The 14197-nt window shown below is 38.7% G+C and overlaps 1 protein-coding gene across 1 annotated transcript in view; it reads right to left on the reverse strand.

Moving 5' to 3' along the window:
* The window catches only part of arhgef39 (Rho guanine nucleotide exchange factor (GEF) 39), a 131018-nt gene that overhangs the window by 75861 nt on the left and 40960 nt on the right, over positions 1-14197 (reverse strand). Inside the window, exon 4 of the mRNA XM_073481211.1 lies at positions 5095-5215. Coding sequence (XP_073337312.1) covers positions 5095-5215 — 121 coding nt within the window. The remainder of the gene's footprint in view (positions 1-5094; positions 5216-14197) is intronic.

The following is a 14197-nucleotide window of genomic DNA, read 5'->3' on the forward strand; positions in this document are numbered from 1 at the left end:
AAAACGCAAAGAATATACAGAGGCAAAAAAAGTTTTGAGAGAGAAGAAAATACGCTTCCAAACACCATTTCCAGCGAAGCTAAGGGTGTTCTACGAGGGAGAGATCCGCGTTTACAACACGGCTGAAGAGGCGACTACGGACATGGCGAGGAGAGGGCTTCAGGTGACGGTGGTGAAACCTATGGAGAGCGGCCTGGAGAGGATCAAGCGCCTCACCTGGCAGGGCAGCCGAGCAGTGAAGAGCCAAACACCCAGGGAGATAGATCCGGGATTTAAACAGAAACTGAAAGCCTATAGGAGGAACTAAGACACGATGTGATGGTCAAGTGATCTGAAAAGGAGGACTGAGCAGCTTTTTCCACACCTGGACTGTTTAATTAGAAGTATTAAGGTGAGAAACGGGCCTCCTCTCCCTGTTTTGATTTATTTAGCTTGGGTTATTCTGACAGACTATATCTTCCTCTCTATATATATTATTATTTAAAAAAAAAAGAAAAGTCGGGGCTACTTTTGAGTTGCATTTATTTACTTTTTTTATTTACTTTTATTTGGAACTTGCTGGTCACAGTATGGACAAAGCTGACTGCAACACAGAGGGCCCCCTTCTATTGGAAGGAAGAGGTTATCCCTCAGAGCAAACTTTCCATCAGGACTCATTCAGGGTCAAAACGCAGACCCCACACATGGAAGTGGTTTTTGGCATCACCAGTTTTTTGGTGAAGGTTTTTGGTTGTGGTTTTGTGTCGTTCAAGGCAGTTTACCATTGTTGTAGCATAAGGGGTATGAATGGAGTGAAAGAAGGGAAATAGGGATTATGGCGACCCAGAAGAAATTACTCAAAATAGCTTCATATAATGTGAATGGGATACTTAACCCAATTAAAAGGTCCAAGATACTAGGTAAAATGAGAAGGGAAGGGGTTGGAGTTGCTCTATTGCAAGAGACACACCTGTCAGAGAAAGAACATGAAAAACTAAAAAGAAATGGGTTTAACCAAGTATTTTTTTCATCTTATAGCAGTGGTCATAGAAGAGGAGTGGCCATTATGGTATCAGGAAAAATTACTTTTGAAAAACTTTCAGAAATATCAGATAAACAAGGAAGATATGTACTGATTAAGGGGAGACTAGAGGGTGAATTGGTCACTATTCTGAATGTGTATGCCCCCCCAGGCTCAGACTGGGTATTTTACAGGCAACTGTTTGATAAGGTGGTTTCAGAGGGGGAGGGCATTATGATTTGGGGAGGGGACCTAAATATCAGACTAAACCCAAAACTTGACTGCTCAGCCAGTGGTACACAGAAACCAGGGATTAATAAGAAGTTTGTAAATTTAATGACAGAATTGGGTGTTATTGACGTTTGGAGAGAATTAAATCCTAAGGGGAAAGACTATACATTTTTCTCAGCACCACATCAAATATACTCCAGGATAGATTATTTTTTCATGTTCAGCAAGGACAGTTATAGGATTGAAAAGTGTGAAATAGGAATCAGAGACATATCAGACCATTGTCCAGTATATATGACTCTGACTATGTCAAAAGAAATAAAATCAACACTTTGGAGGCTAAATATAAATGTATTAAAAGGACAAATGAAGGAAGAGTTTACCAAAGAAATCCAGATGTATGTAAGGGAGAATGATAATGGTGAGGTGTCTCCCTCGGTACTGTGGGACGCGTGTAAAGCTGTGATTAGAGGAAAACTAATTGCTAAATCATCGTATTTGAAAAGACAAAAACAGGAAAAACTCAATAAATTAGAATCAGAGCTTAAAAAACTGGAAAAAGAACATAAAAAAAATGTGGACGAGAGAATAAATCAAGATATCAAAAGGATTAAAACAGAGATAAATGACATCTCGTCACAAGAGATTCAAAAAAAACTTATGTACATGAAGCAGAGATACTACGAAGCAGGAAGTAAATCTACAAAACTGCTGGCCTATAGATTAAAAAAGCAAATGGCAAATAATAACATTTATAAAATTAGGGATTCAGCTACAAATTTACCAAAATATAAGACAGAAGAGATACATAAATGTTTTGAATCATATTATAAAAATCTATATTCCCAACCAAAAATAAATAATAAACATCAGATAGCCACATGGCTAGATTCTTTAAATTTACAAAAGGTGACAGAGGCCCAGAACTCAGCTCTGACAAAGGAAATCACAGCAGAAGAAATAAACTCAGCTATTTCAAAGCTGAAGACAAACAAGGCCCCGGGTACAGATGGATACACCTCAGAGTTTTATAAAGTGCTCAGGGAACCATTGATCCCCTTGATAAATAATGCGTTTAATTGGGTGCTAAAAGAAGGAGAAATCCCAAACTCTTGGAGGGAAGCTTACATTTCGGTTATCCCGAAGGAAGGGAAGGACAAAATGGAGTGCTCTAATTATAGACCAGTTAGTGTCCTTAACCAGGACTATAGACTATTCACCGCTATTTTAGCTAGACGTTTAGAATTAATTTTACCAGACATAATTCACCAGGACCAGACGGGCTTTATAAAACAGAGACAGACACAAGACAACATCCGACGTACATTACATATTATACAAAGCATTATTAAAAAACGAATAGAAGCAATAATATTAGGATTAGATGCAGAAAAAGCATTTGATTCTGTCAGGTGGGATTTCTTATATATGGCGCTGGAGCGATTTGGTTTTCATGAAATATTTGTCAAGACTATACAATCTCTGTATAACAAACCGATAGCCAGGATCAGAATTAACGGGAATCTTTCAAACTCTTTCATGTTAGAACGTGGGTGTCGCCAAGGCTGTTCAATTAGCCCACTCCTATTTGCTATTTATTTGGAGCCCCTGAGTCAATGGATAAAACAAAACGAAAATATAAAAGGTATCAACATTAAGGGAGATGAACAGAAAATAGCATTATTCGCGGATGATGTATTAATATACTTAACACATCCCAATAGGTCTCTTCCAGCACTCATGTCAACACTTGAGGAATTTGGTCTGTTTTCAGGCTATAAATTGAACGTGAGGAAAACCCAAATTCTCACATTTAATTATGTCCCTGATAGACAAATTAGAGAGAATTTTAGGTTTAATTGGGACTCAAAATTTATGAAGTACTTGGGAGTGAACCTGCCACAAGATTTGTCTCAATTGAAATCTTTAAATTATGATGCATTAATATCAAGAATCAAATCTGATATGGAAAGGTGGAATTTAATTCCCTTCACTAGTTTGATCTCAAGAGTGGAAATTGTTAAAATGAATGTACTTCCAAGGTTACTATATGTATTCCAAACCCTACCAGTAGAAGTAACAGACAAAGATTTTATAGAATGGGACAAATTCATCTCAAGATACATTTGGCGGGGGACAAGACCCCGAATAAGATTTAAAACTCTCCAACTGCCTAGAGATAAAGGGGGACTAGCCCTACCATGTCTTAAAAGCTACTATCAGGCTGCACAGTTAAAAACCTTGTGGTATTTATCCAATCCTGCCTACAGTGCGAGATGGAAGGACATTGAATGTCTCACATCAAATGCACATGTTCCAATACAAGCAATAATACATGATAAAAAACTGAGGGAACATCTTCAAGAGGAGTTGAATCCTTGGCTGGGGTTATCCTTAAATATATGGTTTGAGATTATATCAAAGAACAATCTGATTGAGCAGAGCAAGGTACTGCGATGGATCGCACATGATTCAGACTTCACACCAAACACAATAGATAGTAGATTCAGTAGATGGGAAGTGGGACCAAAAATATTTTGGGAGCTTTTTAAAAAGAAGATTATTAAAAGCTTTCAGGATCTAAAAAATCAATATGGATTGGACAATCAGGATTTATACAGATATTTACAAATGCGGCATTATATGGAGCAAAATATAAGAAAGTTCAATTTGGATGAACTTGAGTCTGGCATTATTAAATTATTCATTTCGGCTTATGATTCAGACCAGGGCAAGAAATTAATCGCAAAATTATATAAAGAAATCGAAAGATTAAAGGGCAATAATACAACATATATAAAGGAAAAGTGGGGAAAAGAGGCAGGGAGGATGTTATCAGAGGAGGAATGGGGGTTGGTAAATGAAGGACAGTGGAAAACAACATGCTCCCTTTCATGGAGAGAATATGGCTGGAAGAACATTGTCAGATATTTTATTACACCAGCACAACAGAAGTCTAGAGATACACGATGCTGGAGACTTTGTGGGGAGAATAAAGCCAGTCATTTTCATATCTTTTGGGGATGCCCCTGTATTCTCCCTTATTGGCAGGAGTTACATAAGAGTATGGAAAAAATTTTGAAAGTGAAAATTCCATTTACATTTGAAGTTTTATATTTGGGAAAAGAAAATCAAGAGATTACAAGGTCAGGAGAAAAATACATATTTCGAATAATGCTGGTGGCAGCTAAAAAAGCCATCACCAGAAAATGGCTTAAAACTGATGTACCAAGAATGGAGGATTGGGTTGAGGTAATGCTCAATATTTATAGAATGGAGAAGCTGACTTTCTCAACTAGACTAAAAACAGAGACGTTTAAAAATTATTGGGAAAACTGGGTTAATTTTGTGTCTCCATTGAGAACAGACTTTGTGCAGTAAAGACAATTGTGTATGGTAGATTACGGATCCCCTTGGTTCAGGCTACAAATTTGTTCATTGTTCATATGTTTATTATGTTTACCCTCCAACAGGAGAAAAGGGACGATGTAAGAGAGATGTGAAAATAAGGACAGGAGTGAAAAAGTGTTTCTTTTATTTCTTCAGATTTACTCTACGGTAACTTTCCTTGAGAATGTATGTTTATATATGTCTCTGCTCCCTGGCGGAGAGGATGTTTTATACTGTTTGAAAATTGTATAGGTGAAATGTTAAATATTGATATGTGGAATCAATAAAAAAATGTTAATTAAAAAAAAAAAAAAAAAAGAATGAACAAATAAATTAATAATTGTTAAAAACATTGGCAAATTTTCCATTTGGATAATTGCAATCGAACCACATGTAGAAAAACAGCCTGTGAAAAGACAATAAGTGGAAGAAGAGTCTGACACAGGTGTGATTGGGAAAGACTGTGTTCCTACCCCAAGCAATTTGCTGGCATTATAGATGTTGTCTGCATACATATTGTAGTGGTGCAGATGTGGACAGAACTGGTCAAAGCCTCGGCCAAAGTAGCCATTCTCCAAATGGACCAGCAGAGATCTGCACACACACACAAAAAAAAAGGTTAGATACAATCAAATACAAAAGCACCATACTAAGGTTTCAAAGCTGGCAAATCTCCAAGATTGACATTTTAATGATAAACTTACATAATTAGTTGTGTTTAAACAGGCTGTAGGAGATGAGAGTTTAGGTCATTTTTTTTTTCTCTGTGTGATGTGTGATGACCTTGACAGATTCCGTTTGATGTTGATCCACAAGAACCTAGCATCTAAAAGAGACAGGGCAGTGCGTCTTTGCCTCCTTTTTCTAAAATCAATAATCACCTCCTTCGTTTTGTTGACACTGAGTATTCTCTGTGCTCCACTCTGCAAGATAGCTGATTTTCTCTTGGTATGAACTCTCATCGTTGTTTGAAATCCGGCTGATGATGTTGTCATCCACACACTTCACAATAGAGTTCTCTTGATATCTGGGATTGCAGTCATGGGTGTACAGCAAAAAACAGGAGGTGGCTGAGCACACAGCCCTGGAGGGCTCCAGTGTTTGTGAGGAAGTCCAATATCCAATTGCAGACTGCAGTTCTCAATTACAGAGAGCTATTTTTTCAGTTAAAAGTAGTGTGCGTTAATGCTTCGCGAGTGTTATGTCTAAGTCAAGTGACAACCCGAAAACAACACAGTATCAGGAAAGTCTGGGTATCTACAGGAAGATGCACTGTGATGAGAGCTGACACTTCAGTATACCAGAAACCCTTCACCTTGATGACGACAGATTCTGCAAAGTTTACATAAAAGTTATGGCTTTGATACTGTGTGCATTTTGTATATATAATTTCTATTCGCTTTGAATAAAGTTCTTTTATTTTAAAGAGCGTTTTGGCCATTTTTGTATTTAGTAATAAGGGCCCTGTCACATTAAAGAAAAATGTTCTTTACAAAGGTGTTAAGTAATTTCACTGTTTAAGGTGGTTAAAAAAACTTGAATTTTGGATGGACAGAAGACTCGGTTCATTTAAGATCCTGGCTATGAAGATGTGAAATAGTTTTGCTCGTAATCCTTAAGTGCAAGTAGTAAAATAGAGACTATAAGCAACACAAGATATTTCAGTTTTACAGTCAAACTTTATTACTTGGATGACAGATCCCAATACAAGTTATACAATAATTGCTACAGCATTTTAAAAAGGGTATCAAGCATGTAATCTGCAGCTTTGACAAAAATTGTAAAGCATAAATATGGTAATTATGACAATCTGACAAGTAGAAACTTCAAGTGAAAAGATCCACGTTACTCTGAAACATGGACACCATCCTCAGCTGCAGATACTTTTTTCAACTACATCTACTACTTCAACTATGTCCAATCAGTTGACCAATATGCCATTGTGATCTCAGAGCAGATATTTTCTCTAGACTGAATAGAAATTAATACTCTCCCTGGAAAGTTTATGTGTTGCTTCTCTCTGACAACGAATTCCATGATAACGTCTCTAAATCTATCGATGCCCTTCCTTACTAATAAAGCCAATTAACTATCTCATCTGTTATTCTGGGAGACATTGAAAGCTGTTTTGCGTGGCAAATTATTTCTTATACATCTCACAAGAATTGCAAACAGAAAAAAACGTCTGCAAAAGTTCACCAACCATATACTCAAGATTGATGAATGATATGCTACAGACCCAATTCCAGAGCTATATCAACACAGAATTTAACTGAAGTCTAAATTTTATTTACTGTCCACAAAAATGGCAGAAGGCTTGCTTTTGCACTCCTGTGGTCTGTCTTATAAAAATGGAGACAAGAATAGCTGACTACTGGCACATTAGCTCAGGCGCCAAGCAGCTTCTTGGTAGACATCACAGACTAGAGATAGGTCAAACAATTTTGTTTCAGATCCCCAAGATGCAAACAAGGTTTCCGAGACCTCTAACACCTCCCTCTAAAAATCTGAACTTTCTGATAGAAGCGGTATGGACAATCTTCTTCATGGTTTATATTTCCCCACTATTGACCCAGGTTTGGCCAGTGAACTGGACCAACCTTTGCAAGTAGGTAAGATTGTAGAGGCTATTAAATCTATGCAAAGTGGTAAGGCAGTGGGGGCAGACAGAGTTTTATAAGACATTTTGTGACAAGCTTGCACCATAATAGATGTGTTCTAAGTCACTAGAGAATGGATCTGAATACACTTTCAAGCAGCCATTTCTTGTTTAAAAAGGACAAGAGCTCCACAGAATGCGGATCACATAATCCAATTTAATTGCTTAACACAGAAAGTAAAATTATTGCTAAGGTGATAGCCAGATGACTTGAAGACATTCTTTCTCAGATTATTAGACTAGCTTCATCAGGGGTCAGCACTCATTTTCCAATATCAGCATCAACTCTGGGGCATATTAGCAGTAACCACTTATTTACTCCCTCCATTCTGGACGCAACATGAACCCTTTGGGGAGGACTGGGTATCAGTCATTTCAAAGATCCCTATGATGGTGATATTTTTCTAGCTGTGACTCTTTATGTCTTAAATGTAATTTGCAATGTACAAATTTGTTCTGTTCGGGTCCGTCACTCCCTATGTACAAAGTTTGAGTCCCTTCGCAGGCCCCGTCAAAATCACTATGAGATAGCCTTTTGGGCCATCTACTCAGAGGAGGATCATAACTGAAATTTGTTCAAACAACATGTCTTTGAACAGGGAGACAGGCTCCAAGTCCAAATGAGAGGGGGAATTGGGAATAGTACTAGTACTGGGACAATAACATACTTAACTTCAATACAGGACACGGCGGAACGAATACATCACAGACTTTGACATATTCATTTCAAAGTCTCCTTCAGTGAGCATTTAGCCTCCAGCCAAATCTAACTGGACTTTGAGTTAATGTACATTATTGCCAGAAAATGCACTGCTGCCCTGCATCAGTGAAAAGGAGGAGCTCAAATAAGGCAAGATCACATCTGAAGCATTATTTTCAGCAGAGGCACACATGTTTAGAGAAGTGTGGAGGTTGAGCAAAGTTCAGAGGATTTCTTCCCTGTTAATGGGAGGTTAAGCAAGCAAAGCTCTGTAGTGTCCATCGAAGGCCTCTCCCTGTGGGTGACACATTTACTGGGACGAAGACAGTGGGTCTACCTTCAGGACACCCAGGGCCACTTTGTAGTGAGAACACGCCCGCTGAACTCAGGAACAAAACAACTGGATCAAGGCTGAGGAAAAGCAGTCGTTCAGCCTGTCAGGCACATTATAGTAACATGGACGCAATTGGTTGGGGGTGTTGACACTTGTGAAGGAGCTTGTTATCCAAACTTAGATGAAGTACCACACACACACACACGTACACACGCACACACACACACGTACACACGCACACACACACACACACACACACAAATTCCTACTCTCTAATGATGTTCCCAGAGACTTCTGTTCGTACATGCTGTAAGAAGGAGCACTTTGCTGTTGAAGTTGATTTAAATAGATTTTAATGAAGTTGTGCGCCAAGGTAGCCTCTGTTCATAATCAGGAGATGCAGGAGCAGCCAAGAGAGTTCTAACGAGGGCAAAGGGCGGGAAAAACTGTGTTTCCGTTTTTTCTCCCACTCACTGCCAGAGGCTATTATGATAAATATGAAATTATGGATTACATTTTTTATACTTTTTTTCACAGCAATTAAATTGTCTGGCCATCAGTAGCAGGATGGAGATAACATTAGCATTCCGTGTGTGTCATGTTAATCCACATTAATTCCGAGCAGTTGTGACATCTGGGGCGGATACAACCTCGACCAAACAATTCAGACTGAGGCGCCTTCATTTGGGAAAGGCTTGAACAGAGGAATACTAATAGTTACAACACAGTGTGAACATCCGCTTAAAATAAATGAGTATTTATTTAATAAATAACCATAACCACAAATCACCTATAAGAAAACAAAGCAACAAAGCAGCACTTTGTTTCTCTCAATGAACTGTGCAATACAATTCATGCTGTGTAAAAACATGGTGTCACTCCATGTCTGATCTACCTCTCATTACGATCCCCCTCCTCCCCCTTTCAAATCAATTGCTGATTGCAGGCTCCTTACTGGATCCACTGACTGCTTTTTCAAGTTGTTGATTCTTACTCATCATGTTAGCTGCTAGTTATAATTGGGTTGCTGCTTTTTGAACAACTCACGTTAGCAGCAGCAGTAGCCGTCCTGCCAGTCGAGATGCGTCGATCCCCAAGTGCAGCGTAACATGGAGCTTTCTCCTCCATGTTATGCCGCACTCGGGGATCGATGCATCTCGACTGGCAGGACCGTGGCGAGCGGAGCAAGCGAGTGCTAACGTGAGTTGTTCAAAAACCTTCTTTTTAGTAAACTCTGTGTACACAAACAATGTTCTTAATGCTCGTGTTCATGTGTAGAGACCCTGGTGATACTACGAACAAAGTTTCATGTTGTGTCGAGTCTTCTTAGTGTTTTAAAAATTAGGGATAGACCGATTATCGGCGCCGATATTCGGCATTTTGACGCATATCTGCTGTCACTACTCTGTCTCAAGCATTGTCCCACCCACAGCACCATCTGATTGGTTACATGCTCTGGTTACACACACGGGTAACAGCCAATCAGCAGTGAAAGCTGTGCATGCACAGTGCTCACACACACGGCGGAGAGGAGAAAAAGTTTTGCCGAATGGAGAAGGTCCGGAGAGCAGATATATGTTTCGAACATGGATATATAATGGATGTAACTGGATACAGCATCAGAGGCGTGGCCCCGTTCATTCTTACGGACGTTGCTCAGTGGCGGATGATGCCAAAAAAGTTCGTTTTCATTTCATTAACGTTATATAAACATAAGCGGCAGCTCTGCTCGCTCGCAGTCCCTCTAGACGTGCTTGTTAATCACTCGAAACAAGGTTGCTGATAATGTCGATATGGAAATAGTCCGTGATAGTATCAGTCCAGTTTTATTGCAGGGAAGCACGTTGAGGTGAAGGCTGATTAGTGTAAGCCACATGAGAAGCTACAGAAACTGACAGCAAAGCACCATCTGTCTGAGAGAAAACTGTAGGGCAATAATGGCTGTTTAACTACCTAGTTATTTTACTTTACCTTTTTCTGTGTTGATTGAGAGATCCCAAGCAGCAGAAAATGACATATTGTTAGATGAAGTGTGTCCTGAAGCTGTCTTTGACAGTTTCTTGTAGAGAGGAGCAGGATATTGCTGTTCAAGACTTAAGACATAATGTAACTGCATCATAAAGCCTACATGAACTGCATGGTGTTCAGGGATGAATAGTCTCTCCTATTGCTATTGTACTATTTTTTCAGCGATAGTTACATTAATCGTTAGTAATGTAGCAGCCTAGTTTTGAATGACAGGGTCCCTGTTATCACATGTTGTTAAAATATAACATTTACATAATAAAATCAACTACAGGCTTCCCAAATGCTGTAGTAAATTAAGCATGATGGAGTTTGTATTATTCCAAATTTTGACGCCAATATTTTCCCTTTTACTGCAAATGAATATCGGCTCCAAATATCGGTTATCGGCCTCCTTGAGTACTAGTAATCGGTATCGGTATCGGCCCTGAAAAAAACATATCGGTCTATCTCTATTAAAAATAGCGATTTTGATGCTACCATAATGTTGCCCCTAGCACGCAATTGAAAATGATTTTGACCCGAAAATGAAACTACGGTAAATCTTAAAAGTGGCTTTTTCATTGTAATTATGCTTTTACATGAAGGTTGCATTTTGGCGAGAGTTACACTTTAAGTAAATAAAGACATCGAATGAATATACCTCCACTCTGCACACACTGATACACTTGTATTACTATCAGAAAACTCTTAGGCTAGGCAGAGCTGACAAGCATATCTCTCACAGAAGGTTTCTGCCACTGAAGAGGTTTCTTGCTGCTTTGTGAGAATCAACAACTCATCTTAAGACTCAGTGCGCAGGTGCAAAAAATGTTTTATGAAAATGTTTCTCTAATGAAATTATGTATATTCACAGCAAGTCTGAGATTCTGATCCACACAATATTCACTATCCAGCTGGAATTAAATGGGTCCATATGGTCAAATGCTTGTTCAGCCTTCCATATGTGCATATGTTTCCCACTAACTTCAGCGTTTCACATATAAAGGCTCTACTCTGGTGGCCCGCCCATTTATTTTAAGTCTCAGGAAGATCAATTCCATCCATTTTTTTTAAAGCAAGATGTGCAATTGTCATTTCATAATGTATATATACCAGCAGAACTTGATGGTCAAAGTTGTCAAATTTAGGGTGTGTTGATTAATTCACTACTTCAACTCATGCACTGAGTGAGTGTTTCTCATGCTTTACATGGGACCATTGTATTATGAGTGGAACCACATGCTGTCCGTGGAAATTAAGTTGAAACACGCTGTGTGATACAGTGCGGAGAGGACCTGCTGCTGAACATTAAAAAATGTAAGTCAGATGAAACCAGAAAAAAGAGGACATAAACATTCAGAACGGTTCAGCCTGTACTTTTTTGTAAGGTTGTAGATAAGTGTGTGACAGGCCCTGGTCACTGAAACCTGCCACCTGACAGAGGAACTTCTCATTGAGTAACTTGTGGTTAAAAATAAATAAGTGCTGCACCTAGAGGTACAAGGCTAAGCTAGCAAGTACAAGTGAATAGTCCTAAAGCTAATACAATTAACATTGAGTGATGAGGTGAGTGCAATCAGCCAACTGTTGCTTTAGTAAAGCTGTGTGACAACTGAACTGGGAAGAATATAAAATGTAACATCTAGAGTGTTTAAATGATCAATGGTTTCCAGGTAGGTAAAATTATGGAACGATTTAAAAGGGGCTTGACTTAATAATTTGTAGTGATTTACATGTATTAATCACTTTTTTAGTGGCCATAGTGGAACATTATGTAAAAAATTCAACCTTCCTGGTCCCTCAGTTGCCTATACAAGTCTGTGAACGATTTGTTGAAGTTGGTTAATGCTGCTGGACTGTGGATTTCTTTGTGAAGAACTTGGGTCGGATTTTCCGCGACAGTCGAAAGGATGTGACTTTATGTGCGTTCTCGAATGCTTCGTCTCAGTGCCTCTGTAGCTAACATTAGTTCAGAAAAGGAGTCCGCAAAAATAAACTAACGACCAATTGAAACACAACACTGACGGTCCACAGAGCACCTTAAGCAATATAATCTATTTTGTCCAGTGTTTTATCTTATTGGCATAGTGAATCTGATTTTAAAAGAACAGAAAACATAACATTGTATCAACTTTACACTGTCAATTATGTAATATTGTTTTGTTCATGGTGAAAAGTATATACAATGTTAATTCAAAATAGAAATTAAGCTCAACTTTACCTACTTTTAAAAAATGTTGATTTACATTTTGTTGAAGTAAAATCAGAAATCATTTGAAAAGGCAAGGAATAATTCTGCCAATGTCAGTGACTGCAGGTCAGGTTTTTCTTTAAGTTGATTTGAAGATGATGGATAGCAAACCTACATGGGACTTCTAGATCCCTGGATAGACGATCCTAGAGCCAAGAACTGCACACCTAAATGACCCCCTGCGGGGATGGTAGGGTAAACATCATGAATTAGTTTATTACACACCTTACCGTCACACACCGCACCACAGCACCTGCCAGCTCCACAAGTAAATTTTCAAACCATTGGAAACGCTGAACTCCTAACCATGTCTTGGTGTTTTGATTTGCTTCATTATTCTTTTAAAACTCTGCACAGAACTTGTCCAAGTGGCAGGAATCCTTTTGGTTTTGTGCGGGTTGATTATAATCATTATTTTTTCGTATGACAGGGCTTAAATTGCCCTGAGCTGGAGAGCTAGAAACAAAAAACTTGGCACAATAAATGTAAATTATGTGCAAATCCTAAGAAATATGGGCCAAATCAGTCAGATGGTGGCACTGTAATCAAGGTGCAAAAATTCTATGTTTTAAAGTCATCTACCCTGGTGGACCAGGGTCCAGCTGCCCCAAAATTTGACACACAAGTCTCGCCCAATGTGTTCTACAAAAAGCCTTTTGGACAATAAAAGTCAATTAGATGGACTTTCCACATTTTTGACATCTCCTCCTGAACTGTGGATTCTATTGCTACCAAATTTTCAGGGGATCATTATTGGACCAAGCTTATCAAAAGCTGCATCTCATAATCAGCTGCATGGATTCATACAAAATTCAGGTTTGCACTAGGGCTGCACAATTAATTGCAAAATAATCAAAATCGCCAGAACTGCAATTATTTTATAAAAAGGTAAAATGTGTCACAAAACAGTGTTTTAATGAAATTTTGTAGTGCTGAACAGATGCTCCGGCCAAGAAAAGCTTGTTATCAAGATGTAATAAAATGTGTTTGTTTGGCAGAGACCAGGAGAAATGCCACATCATCATGATTATACTAGTTTTTCAATGACAATGAAAATTGTGATGTAAAATTAATCATCCATTAATCATGAATTATATCAAAATCACAATCTCTGTTAAAATAATCGCAATATCACTTTTTGACCATATCGCGCAGCGCTAGTTTTAGGTATGACTCAGAGGTTGTGTGTGTAATGTTAGCGAATGTTCAGTGGAAACAGAGAAAAGCCCTTTTCACACAGAGACTGCATTATCGCCGCAGCGAATGCTCACCATTTCTCCGCCTTTGTTTGTTCACACTGAACCAAGCAGCGTGGAACCAAAAGAGGTGTGACGGTAAGCAACATGACGTTGATATCCGTGTTGTTTTTTTCAACGTGTTTCCTCTGGTGTCCACCTGTTAATCTAAACATGTATCCACCGACTGTTTATAATCATATGGATGCTGTTAATGTGTTGAGATTGAGATCCTGACTCACCATGCCTCGTGGAAAGTGAAAAAGTTAAGTTTTTTTCTCTAAATTACATAATTACATAACCGACATCAGTAGACCCTGTCTGACTCTCAGGGAGGGATTCTGTTTTCTGGGGGAAAGTTCACTGAAGTGTCGGGAGGGAGGGCTGACC

The sequence above is a fragment of the Pagrus major genome, chromosome 14, assembly GCF_040436345.1.
Source record: "Pagrus major chromosome 14, Pma_NU_1.0".
NCBI classification, from domain to species: Eukaryota; Metazoa; Chordata; class Actinopteri; order Spariformes; family Sparidae; genus Pagrus; species Pagrus major.